The sequence below is a fragment of the Halichoerus grypus genome, chromosome 9 (assembly GCF_964656455.1).
Source record: "Halichoerus grypus chromosome 9, mHalGry1.hap1.1, whole genome shotgun sequence".
Lineage (NCBI taxonomy): Eukaryota > Metazoa > Chordata > Mammalia > Carnivora > Phocidae > Halichoerus > Halichoerus grypus.
The window spans coordinates 105,474,637-105,486,071 of record NC_135720.1 but is presented as its reverse complement, the minus strand read 5'-3'; the positions used below and the strand labels follow the sequence as shown (position 1 = coordinate 105,486,071).

The following is an 11,435-nucleotide window of genomic DNA, read 5'->3' as shown; positions in this document are numbered from 1 at the left end:
GCCCCCGCCCTTCTCTGGCCCGGGGTCGCGTCAGAAACAGCCGCGGGGCACCACGGGAGATAGAGTCCTCAAGCCTGGGACCTCCCCTAAATGAGCTGCCGATGCCCTACAATTCCCAGGAGGCATTGCAGCTCAAGGGGCCGCAGCGTGGCTTCGGGGCGTAGGCAAGGAGTGCGCCTTTGCGCGCAAAGGCCTAGGGGAGCTGTAGTCTGATTCCCAATCTCCTTGCTCTGAGCGGGTCTTTTCCTAGGGCCTCCTTGGGGGAGAAGTTTAGGGACCCGCGGCCTGGGGGTGGGGCAGTCACCCGAGGCGGAGAGCTTACATCAGAATCAACCTTTGTGGGCGCTCCTTGGTTTGGCCCCTTAGCGAGATCCCAGACAACAGGTTTTGGACCTGGAGAGCTGCAAAATTCAGGGCGACTGGTCCCTCCAGCCGGCTGGCTCCGCCCCTGCCTCAGTTTCTTCCCCGACAGCTGGCGTGCCGTCGGGGTGAGTCAGGGCGAATGCCAGGGCGGAGGCAGATGGTGGTTAGCCTAATTACGGCTGTTATTGTTGCGATGATTATGCCACCTTTACCCAGTAGTCACTACTTTATTACCAGGCTGGTACCCTCCGGGGGCTGGTTTTAGCAACCCGAGACACCGCGGTGCCACCGACACGAGGCCCGAACCTATAAACCAGCCTTGCAGCCCGAGGGCTACAAGGATGCCCTTAGCGAGTATTACCCCTCCCCTTTGTTTTGAAGCCGAACCAATCCCGGCACAGCGAGTTTAGTTTTAAAATAGCCAGGCCCGTAGGAGGCGCCTGGCCCCTACTTGGGGCGGGGCTGGGGCTCGGGTTACGTCAGCCACTGCTAGGGCTGTGGCTGGGAGAAGTGGCCGGCAATAGAAACTTGGCCAAGGGCCCAGGGGATTACTGACTTTTGACTTTCTCGCCAAGCCATCTCTCTTGCTCTTTAGGGCTCTTGCAGTCGGCAAAGAATAAACACTCAGCGACAGAAAACCAGCGCACAAGACACTGGAAAGGCAGAGTGGAGAAGCAATTAGTGTTGCAGGGCTGGGAGTCAGGACGCCAGGGTTCAATTCCTAGCCCCATGGCTGTCTCATGATTCACCACTCACCCTATGTCCACTTCCCCTCTTTCACAAACATCGAGATGCTCTCACACAGCCAGGAAATAAAACGACCCTTCCCTCCAGGTCTCAGTTTTCCTTGGAAAACTAGAAGCTGCAACAGTGACTTACCTCTGGTGATCCTTTCAGGGGTTCAGACCTCGTGGAGTCCATGGCTTCCCCTCAAGACTACAAGGAGGGAGGTGGGTTACTTATCATTCAGTTGCTCTCCACAAGGCATAACTCCCCAAAGCCGTGGAAGCAGAAGGACCAAAATCTGCAAAAGGGCCCAGCAGATGCAGCCAATTTTGCCATCTTCAGTGGTTGAAAGCACGCATGACTTCTCTCTTTTCCACCCTATTCAGCGAAAGGAAGGTAATGCTGCAGAGGTCAACTCCAGCCAGGGGCACGACCCTGCCAGGAAAACTGCTACTTAGAGGCTGAGACTGAGGAACTCAGTAAGAGATCTCAAGAAGGATGGAAGTTGGAAGGGAGAGCCAAGACTATTCCCCCAACATTCTCACCACCACCAACTCTGTGTTCCCTTGATAACCAGGGCCTGCTGCACTTGCCTGATAACACTCATCCTCTCATCTCCTTGTGTCTTTCAATGACCCAACATACAAAATTTCACTTCGTCCATCCCAATCCTCTTGTCTCCTAAGTGGAGAATTTCTTCTAAGAAATGGGAGGGGATAACCTATTCTGATATCCCATTCTTGAACAACCTAGCTTACCATGGACAGGAGTGAAGGCTGGCAGAGGAGTAGACTAAACAGGGATGACTGTCTAGGAGGAGATCAGGGTCCTGGGAAATGGAAGGTAGTAGATGTGTTTGGTTTCCTGGAGGGGTTGATTATGAGGTGTTTGGCTATGGGATTACACACACACACACACACACACAATTTTTCCTGGTATATAATTAGTCATTTATTCTTTGTGTAGAGTACCTTTACATAAGTTTTAAATTCAGGGACACGTGGGTGGCTCAGTTGGTTAAGCATCTGCCTTTGGCTAGGGTCATGATCTCAGGGTCCTGGGATCGAGTCCCGAGTTGGGCTTCTTGCTCAGCGGGGAGCCTGCTTCTCCCTCTGCCTGCCAATCCCCCGGCCTGCCACACCACCTGCTTGTTCTCTCTCTCTCCCTCTCTCTCTGACAAATAAATAATGAAATAAAAAAATAAAAAAAATTTAAAAATAAATTCGAAGTAGCAATCTTTCCATTTATACTTTCTTGGTTTTGTGTCATGCCTAGGGTAACCCCACTGCTAGATTATGAATTATTCCCCAATATTTTCTTCAAGGAGTTTGGAGGTTTATTTTTATGTTTAGATCTTTAATCCATTTTGTTATTTTTTTAAAATTTATTTATTTGAGAGAGAGAGCACGAAAGGGGGGAGGGTCAGAGGGAGAAGCAGACTCCCTGCCGAGCAGGGAGCCCAGTGTGGGACTCGATCTTGGGACTCCAGGATCATGACCTGAGCCGAAGGCAGTCGCTTAATGAACTGAGCCACCCAGGTGCCCCAATCCATTTTATTTTTTAAAAGATTTTATTTATTTATTTGAGAGATAGGGCGAGATAGAGTGAGCACAAGTGGAGGGGAGGCACAAAGGAAGAGGGAGAAGCAGGCTCCCTGCTGAGCAGAGAGCCTGACTCGGGGCTTGATCCCAGGATCCTGGGATCAGGACCTGAGCCAAAGGCAAACACTTAACCGACTGAACCACCCAGGCACCCCTTCAATCCATTTTTAAAAAAGATTTATTTGGGGCGCTGAGTGGCTCAGTTGTTAAGCGTCTACCTTCAGCTCAGGTCCTGATCCCAGGGTCCTGGGCTCCCTGCTCAGCAGGAAGCCTGCTTCTCCCTCTCCCACTCCCCCTGCTTGTGGTCCCTTTCTTGCAGTCTCTCTCTGTCAAATAAATAAATAAAATCTTTTAAAAAAAGATTTGTTTATTCACTTTAGAGAGAGAGAGCGAGAGAGCGTGAGCAAGAGCGGGGGGAGGGGCAGAGGGAGAGAGAGAATCCTGAAGCAGACTCCTTGCTGAGCCTGGGGCCAGACACAGGGCTCCATCCCAGGACCCTGAGATCATGACCTGAGCCAAAACCGAGAAGCAGCCACTTAACCGACTGCACCACCCAAGTGCCCCTAGATCTTTAATTCATTTGGAATTTATCTTTTTGTAAGATGTGTGGTAGGAACTAATTTGATGTTTTTTATTTTAAATGCATAAGGAGCTGTCTCAAGTTACTTGCTTTGAAAGTCACCCTCATCATATACTGAGATCTACATATACATGGATCTGTTTCTGGACTCTCTCCTATTTTATTATTTGTTTGCTTATTCCTGAACCAACACCACAGTATTTTAATCATTGTACTTTTACAGTATGTTTGGTCTCTGCTCCCTACCTCCTGAGACACACCCCTCTTGGCCTCCATGACCTGACACTTGTCTATTCTTCTTTATACCTCTCTAGGTACTCCTCAGTACCTAGGTTCTTCTTTCTATATTCATCCCCTAAACATTAGTGTCTTTAGGATCCTAGCTCATCCTCATTCTACGTGCCCTCCCTGGGTGATCTTATACACTCCTACACAGATGACTCTCAAACACATTTCTATTCCTAATGGTGTTCCTAAATGTCTCTTCACTGTCCAGTGGAACAGCAAAGTCAACCTGTCAAAAACTGAACTCATCTTTTTTCCATATCCACACACCAATAAACCTGGTCTTCCTGTAGTGTTCCCTCCTTCATTGAATGGCACAACTGGCCATATAGTTGCTAAACTTAAAAAATCTGCTTGTCTTCTTGGTAGTCTTTATCCCTTTTCCTCTTCCTGGGATCAACCACCAAGTCATGCTCATTGGACCTTCTAAATATCTCTAGGGTTCACCAATTTCTTTCCACCCCACCGTGACTACCAGAGTTCAGGTCTCTTTCACCAATACACTTGGAAAACTGCAGCTCTAATTGGTATCCCTGCCTCCTCTGTCATCCTCCCTGTAATCTCTACACTGCAGCAGGTGTAGAGATTAAATTTATAAATTTAATCATGTCACTCCCCTACTGATAGCTTTCAAAGCTTCCCCATCCCCCTATGGGCATCAAGTTCAAACTTTTTAACAGGACTTGTAAAGCTTTACCATGATCTGGATCCTGTTTGTCTGCCACAGCCTTAACTCTTTATAATTTGAACTCTTTTCTTTCTTTTTTAAAATTTTTAAAATTTATTTAGAGAGAGAGAGCGCGTGAGTGGGTGAGGGGCAGAGGGAGAGGGAGAGAGAGAATCTCAAGCAGACTCTGGCACTGAGTGCAGAGCCCCTTGCAGAGTTAATGTCCTGACCCTGAGATCATGACCTGAGCCCAAATCAAGAGTCCCTCACTCAACCTACTGAGCCACCCAGGCGCCCTTGAACTCTTTTCATTCCTTGAATGGAGGATTCTCTTGTCTCTCAAGGTCTCCAGGATACCTAAGCCCTCCTCTTTACTTTTACTCATCCTATAGGTCACAGTTTCCTGGGCACATTTCCTCTGGGACCACCCCTCTAGCTTAGGTGGCCGGTTCCTCTATCCACAGCCCGTGCACACCCCACGGTATATAATTCATCACATGGTATCGTATTTCTAGGCAGCAAACCCCTTAGGACAGCAACCGCCTTCTGCTTGTTTGCCAGAGGCTCCAGCACCTAGGACAGGGCCTGGCACGAAGTAGGTGCACAGTGAAGAGTGAACGCAGGAGAGAATGGGTGCGTGAGGGCGAGTGTCCTCTGGAAGGCAGACCTCAGTGGCTGAGAGAGCGTGGGTTCCCTGTGGGGGAAGGGCTCGGCGGAACCCGTGCAGGAGTGTTCGGAGAGAGCACCGGGCTCAAATCCCAACCCCGCCCAGCTTCCACCACTGCGGCGGCGCCGCGCCCCGGCTCGTCCCAGTCGAGCCGGAAGTGGAGGCAAGGGCTTCCCATGATACCCCGCGAGGCGCCTATTCAAACCGCACGGAGAAGCGGGAGGAGGTCGTGATGGCGGCTCCGGAGCCGGAAGTGCTGTGCCGGCCTGCAGTACCTGGTAAGGCCTGGGCTTCGGAGCTCAGGGAGCCTTGGGGACCTGTTTCTTCCCTACCGCCGCTATCCAGTCTTTTAGTCCATGACCCTTTCTCTGGCCAGTCTTCCTTGCCCCCATTTGCCGGCGTCCCTCCTGGCTCCCGCTCGGCTCCAGGGACTCCATCGCCCCCTCGGCTCCAGGGACTCCATCGCCCCCTCGGTCCTGGATCCCATTGGTTCGTCCCCACTCTGTCTTCCTCTCCGCGGCGTTCTGGATCCCGCTTGATTACATTTAGTGTAAACGAATTTCCCCGGGTTAGGGCCTCCACTTTCTGAGCGGAGCCCTAGTCACGGCGTCCGAAATTCTCCCTCCCCCATTCCCATTCCCCATCCAGCAGTCACTGAAATCATCTTAGGCGACTGGGGTCTGGAATCTCCCCGCCACCACCCTCAAGGAGTTTGCGGAGGGAATGTGTCGGGCTGTCCCCTCCCCAGTACAAGGGAATGAGAAGACTGACTGGCTTTTAAATTTTTTGTCTCTCTTTTGTCCCTCTGCGCACCTACTAGATTTGGAATGGTATGAGAAGTCAGAGGAAACCCACGCCCCCCAGATAGAACTACTTGAGACTACCTCTACTCAAGAACCTCCCAACCTTTCGGAGCCCTTTCGCCCCAGAGACTGCATGGTGCCGGTGGTGTTTCCCGGGCCTGTGAGCCAGGAAGGCTGCTGTCGGTTTACTTGTGAACTTCTAAAGCATATCATGTACCAGCGCCAACAACTGCCTCTGCCCTATGAACAGCTTAAGCACTTCTATCGAAAACCTCCTACCCAGGTAGGCACAGGCTTTGGGAGAAAGCTGGTGAGGACACTGTGACTGTACATGGTAGGCAGGTGAAAAGGGGTTCTGAGGAATCTTCAGGCCCTGTCAGCCTCAACAGCTGTAAGGAATGTTTCAGCTGCATGGCTTTAGTTTCTCCCCACCCTAGTCTTTGATAGTCTAACCCTCCAGCATTTTCTCATTTTCTTTTTCTGAAACTGCTAGTGTGTTGCATTTGGACTTGATGAACTGACCTTTTAATTTTAATGTCTTTTCTCCCCAGATGTTCATCCCTTTGTCTTTGTGTTTTTTTTTTTTTTTGAGATTTTATTTATTTGATAGAGCACAAGCAGGGGGAGCGGCAGGCAGAGGGAGAAGCAGGCCTCCCACTGAGCAGGGAGCCCCGTGCAGGGCTTGATCCCAGGACCCTGGAATCATGACCTGAGCCCAAGGGAGACGCTTAACTGACTGAGCCACCCAGGCACCCCCCATCTTTATTTTTATGTTTTACTTACTGGGGGACTTCCTTGACTTTATATTCTAACACTTTTATAATTTTCTTTGGCAATCATAATTTTTTTTTTTTTTTAAGATTTTTTATTTATGGGGTGCCTGGGTGGCTCAGTTATTAAGTGTCTGTCTGCCTTCAGCTTGGGTCGTGATCCCAGGGTCCTAGGATCAGCCCTGCATCGGGCTCCCTGCTCAGTGGGGGTCTGCTCCTCCCTTTTCCACTCCCCCTGCTTGTGTTCCTGCTCTCCCTCTCTCTCTTTGTCAAATAAATAAATAAAATCTTCAAAAAAAAAAGATTATTTATTTATTTGAGACAGAGAGAGAATGAGTCGGGGTGGGGGAGGGGCAGAGGGAGAAGCAGAGCCCCGCTGAGCAGGGAGCCTGACATGGGGCTCAGTCCCAGAACCCTGGGATCCTGACCTGAGCCAAAGGCGGACACTTAACTAACTGAGCCACCCAGGCGCCCCTGTGATCATAGTCTTAAGAGCTCTTTCTAATTTTTTCCATGTTTCTTTTTTATACCATCCTGTTGTTTCATGTCTATATGATCTTCTCTTACTTGAGGATATTCATTATTGTATTTTTGAACTTTTACTCTGTTCTTTTCAGTTTTTCAGTTTCCTATTTGTTTTGGTCTCTGACTGTCATGTTAGAGGCTTTTATTCTGTGTCTGATGAATAGTTAAGAATAAATTAATGAAAGCTCTGTGTACGTGGCTGGGCCTTGTGAGCTGTAGACTTCACTCTGAGGATATTGGGTAGGAACCTAGTGGTCTCTTTGGAGGACTCCTGAAACATCAGTATGGGAAGTCTTCTCTCTGGAGAAGACTGGGTGGAGGAAATTGGGAGATGATCTAAGGGTCCTCACATGGGTTTTCACTCAGTTCCTCTCTGTTCATTCTTCTGTGGTACCTAAATTGTCAATTCCTGAGCCCTTCTGAGGTTCTGCAGTGTGAATCGGTTTGCTTTTCATGGAGGGTTCCCTCTTTTAGCACTTGGTATTCAGCTCCCTTGAATTCTTCCATCTGCCTTCTCTTTTCCAGAAATTGTGGTTACCTTTGTCTGCTTCCCAGTTCTCTTTGCCCTTGGGAGTTCCCTTTCTTTCTCCCCTCCTTCCCTTCCTTTTTATCTCATTTAGTAGTATTTTAGATGGGACCACAAATAAGCATGTGTTTAATTTTCCACATTTAACTGAAGACCAACTCCAGAATCACCTTTATTAATCCAGATTATCCTCATTTCCTGTTGTCACTCATGGCACAGCAAAGTTTGCCACCTGCCATGCCACCAAATCTCCTTGACTATTTTAGTTGCTTATTTCTGGATGCCCTCCTGCTTCAGAGTACTGTCTTTGCTGTTCTGAGCATGGGAAAGGTATGGTTTTGTACAAAGAATGCATTTTCCTTTTTAAATATATTGCCCTCTGATAAAAGCCCAGTGTCATGGCCATGGAAACCCAGTCCCAGAAGTATACTGCATCCCCACAGGGTTCTTCAAAGGGCATTAGCCTCCCCCATCTCGTCCTTCCCTTTCACCGGTCTTTGTCCTCACAGGCCGAGGATGCGATGAAGAAGAAAGCTCGGGCCACCGCTGAGGTGAGCAGCAGGAAATGCCAACAAGCCCTGGCAGAACTGGAGAGTGTCCTCAGCCACCTAGAGGGTTTCTTTGCCCGGACATTAGTACCCCGCGTGCTTATCCTCCTTGGTGGCAGTGCCTTAAGTCCCAAGGAGTTCTACGAGCTTGACTTGTCCCGCTTGGCCCCCAGCAGCATGGACCAGAGCCTGAGCACAGCAGCTTGTTTGCGCCGTCTCTTCCGAGCCATTTTCATGGCTGATGCCTTCAGTGAGCTCCAGGCTCCTCCGCTCATGGGCACCATTGTCATGGCACAGGGGCACCGGGACTGTGGAGAAGATTGGTTTCGACCCAAGCTCAACTACCGAGTGCCCACCCGTGGCCACAAACTGACTGTGACCCTGTCCTGTGGCAGACCGTCTATCCCAGCCACGGCCTGGGAGGATTACATTTGGTTCCAGGCACCAGTGACACTTAAAGGCTTCCATGAGTGAATGGGGGTGCTTCTTCATCGTGAACACAATGGCTTAAATGATCTTTGCCCCTGTGGCATCAAGTCACCCATCTCTTGCTTGGAGCTAGAGTTGCTTCCTGGTGAGAGGAATGTTCTGTCCTTTCAGCTGCCTGCCTCCCTTCCTTAGACTTCCTGGTGGGCTGGTTTTGTGGCTGTGGCTGTCATAATTATCACTGAACACATCTCTTTGAATCAAAGGTTGGTTTTCCCAGAAGGTGCTGGGTCAGGCATTTCTGTTCGGGTTGGAAAGCAAATGTGGGCCCATAGACAGACACTCTTATGGAAGTGGCCCTATTACGCTTTTTGCTGTGGCCTTTCAGAATTTTTACTAGGGACATAATGAAGTTGAATATAAAAAAAATGAATGGATTTGCATTAAATTATCCTGTAACTCTTGGCTTAAAGATTTCCAGGGTTAAGATTGGAGTATTTTGTCTTTCTCCTTGGCCTCTTATGCTTCAGGGCTTCTAGGATTTTTTTTTTTTTTTTTACTGATGGTTCTTTCTCTTCATCAGCCCTAGGCCCATCTGGGAAGTGAAGGGACTTGGCTAAGGTTCTGTATAACACTTTGATGTCAGAGTTGGGACTAGAGTCCTCATCAGCTACCTGCTAGCCTGACCTCCTTTCCTTGCCACATAGGGGTTTTTGTGATCATTACGGTATGTGTGCCAAAGGTCACACAGGGGAAAAGGGGCTGAGAGATTGGGCTGAGAAAGGAAAACTGAGAGGGCCTTTGCAAAGCTGCAAACCCGTGGGAACAGCTCCCGAGGCCAGCTGTCCCTTCGGGGGTTCTGCCTAGCCTGTCTGCATTGCCGTCGTCTGGTGGCCGTGGGCAGTCCCTGTTGGCCACACTGTCCTTAGGCACACCCCACTCTCCCACCTGCGGCACTTCCCCTCAGCTGCGCCTCTGACTTGGCCATCCTGATCTTTGCTCTCCTCTGGCTTGTTGCCATCCTGACTGCTAAGCATTGATGCTCTTTGTCCCTGAGAACACCTGCTTGTTTCTTGGAAGCAAGTTGAAGACAGAGTCCTTACCCTGTTGGTGTTGGAGATAGGCAGGTTTGTGTGTGTGTGTGTGTGTGTGTGTGTGTGTGTATGTGTGTAAATGGGGACAGTATAAATATATACTATTTTTTATGTTTTACGAAGAATGTTTTATGTTAAGAAAACATAAAACATGGTTTAAATTTTACACTGTGTTTTAAGCACTTTACATACATGATCTCATGTAACAACCTTCCACAGTATGTGTTGTTCCCATCTTACAGATGAGGGTTGGGAAATAGAATAACTTGCCTATGTGGTGAAACCTGGATTCTAACCCAGTCCACCCGGCTCCAGAGGCTGAGTACTGTACATTGTGCTGTATGGCCTGTGTGGTTTTACTCTGAAATAAGCAGGCTCACTCTGCCAAAGGTGGTAGCATTGGAAATCTGCAGGACTCCCTTCCCTGGCTTCAGACCATGGTTCCTGACAAGGAAGCTGCCGGTAATAAGTGGTCAGTACATCTGGAATCAGTGAGGACAAAAGGTTTGGGTGATTTTTGGTGCTGTGACCACTTGAAGCATATTCCACCAGTTAGAATTTCAGCTGGTTTTTGGTTTGAGGATACTGCGTTACAAAAGAGGACCTGGGCCATATCCTACTTGGGAATGGACAGGGTGAGGGCTCTACGGGGAGGAAGAGTTTTGGACAAGGGAGTTAACAGATTGTTTTGAGATGGAAAACACCTTAGGCCAAGTCAGCTCCCTCAAATTGTAAAAGCCTTCATAAGCAATTGTAAAAGCCTTCATAATCAAAACAAAGTAATTATCTGGGTAATTTAGACACTTATTTCTCTTTTGGCTTGGCATGGGGGACCACGTCATTCTGATTGCATGAGTCCTCTCCAAAGGAATCCAGAAATGAAAAGGTCAGTCAATATTAACAACAGGCTGTTGGGCTCCCTGCTCAGTGGGGAGTCTGCTTCTCCCTCTCCCTCTCCCCCCCGCTCATGCCCTCTCTCTGTTTCTCTCTCTCTCTCCCTCTCTCAAATAAATAAATAAAATCTTAAAAAATTCAACACATCCCATCTCTTTCCTTGACAACAGGCTTGCTGAGGCATCTGTTCACCTGTTTGACCTTGGCTGGGGACTCTGGAGTTGGATGTGACGTAGTCTCTAACCCAGGGAGTGAAAAGCCCCAGCTGCAGTAGGATTCTGGCCTTTTCTATTTTGCTACCATTTGGGCCTAAAAGCAACAGTTGTAGGGCCGAGGTAGCTAAATGTAGGTGGCAGGTGATGTCATCCTTTTTGTACTTCTCTTCACACCCTGCTCCCCCAAGGTGTGGGCCTTGCCCCGGTGCCTAGGTCTCCATTTGTCACTTGGGTGGAACAGTCCTATGGAAGGAGTGAAGAGAGACATCTCATGAAGACTGAGGAGAATGGAACGATGGACCCCCCACACACACACTCTGTAGGACCTGGCTTGGGGTGGGGGTTAATTGTCTTAGATTCCTAGACTGTTAGAGCCAAGATCTCAAATTCTTTTCGTCACACAATTCTGAGGCCAAGAAGGGACACAACTGGAGTGAAATAATACAGCTAACGTTACTGTTGTGTTATTTTTCTTCCCAAGCCCTCATTGCATATACGGTGAGGACTCAATTATTCAACTGTTGGAAAGGCTCAGAAAAGGCAAAAATATCCATGGAACTGGGGACCTTCAATCCCACACGGTAGGCTACCTATGTTAGGGGAAACCACGCCGTTACCGTGACAGCAGAACACGTGCGGTCCCCAACGCGAGAAGGACCGAGGACAGGAGCCAGTGTGTGCCCAGACTTGGGGAAGGAAGGGCTGTGTCGGGAGCAGGGCGGGCCTGAGGTTCCGGGAGGGCGGG

At 49.1% G+C, this 11,435-nt stretch overlaps 1 protein-coding gene across 1 annotated transcript; it reads left to right on the top strand.

Moving 5' to 3' along the window:
* The first annotated feature begins 5,062 nt into the window (after positions 1-5,062).
* Positions 5,063-10,621, top strand: MAD2L1BP (MAD2L1 binding protein). The gene is made up of 3 exons (XM_036123972.2): positions 5,063-5,167; positions 5,710-5,975; positions 8,023-10,621. Exons 1-3 carry the CDS (start codon positions 5,122-5,124, stop codon positions 8,533-8,535), a joined length of 825 nt encoding a protein of 274 aa, XP_035979865.1. The 5' UTR covers positions 5,063-5,121; the 3' UTR covers positions 8,536-10,621.
* Positions 10,622-11,435: the final 814 nt, after the last annotated feature.

Coding starts and splice junctions, on each gene's coding strand:
- MAD2L1BP (XM_036123972.2), top strand. CDS start 5,122: ATGGCGGCTCCGGAGCCGGAAGTGCTGTGCCGGCCTGCAGTACCTG. Junction 5,168..5,709: donor GTGCCGGCCTGCAGTACCTG/GTAAGGCCTGGG, acceptor CGCACCTACTAG/ATTTGGAATGGTATGAGAAG. Junction 5,976..8,022: donor ATCGAAAACCTCCTACCCAG/GTAGGCACAGGC, acceptor TTGTCCTCACAG/GCCGAGGATGCGATGAAGAA.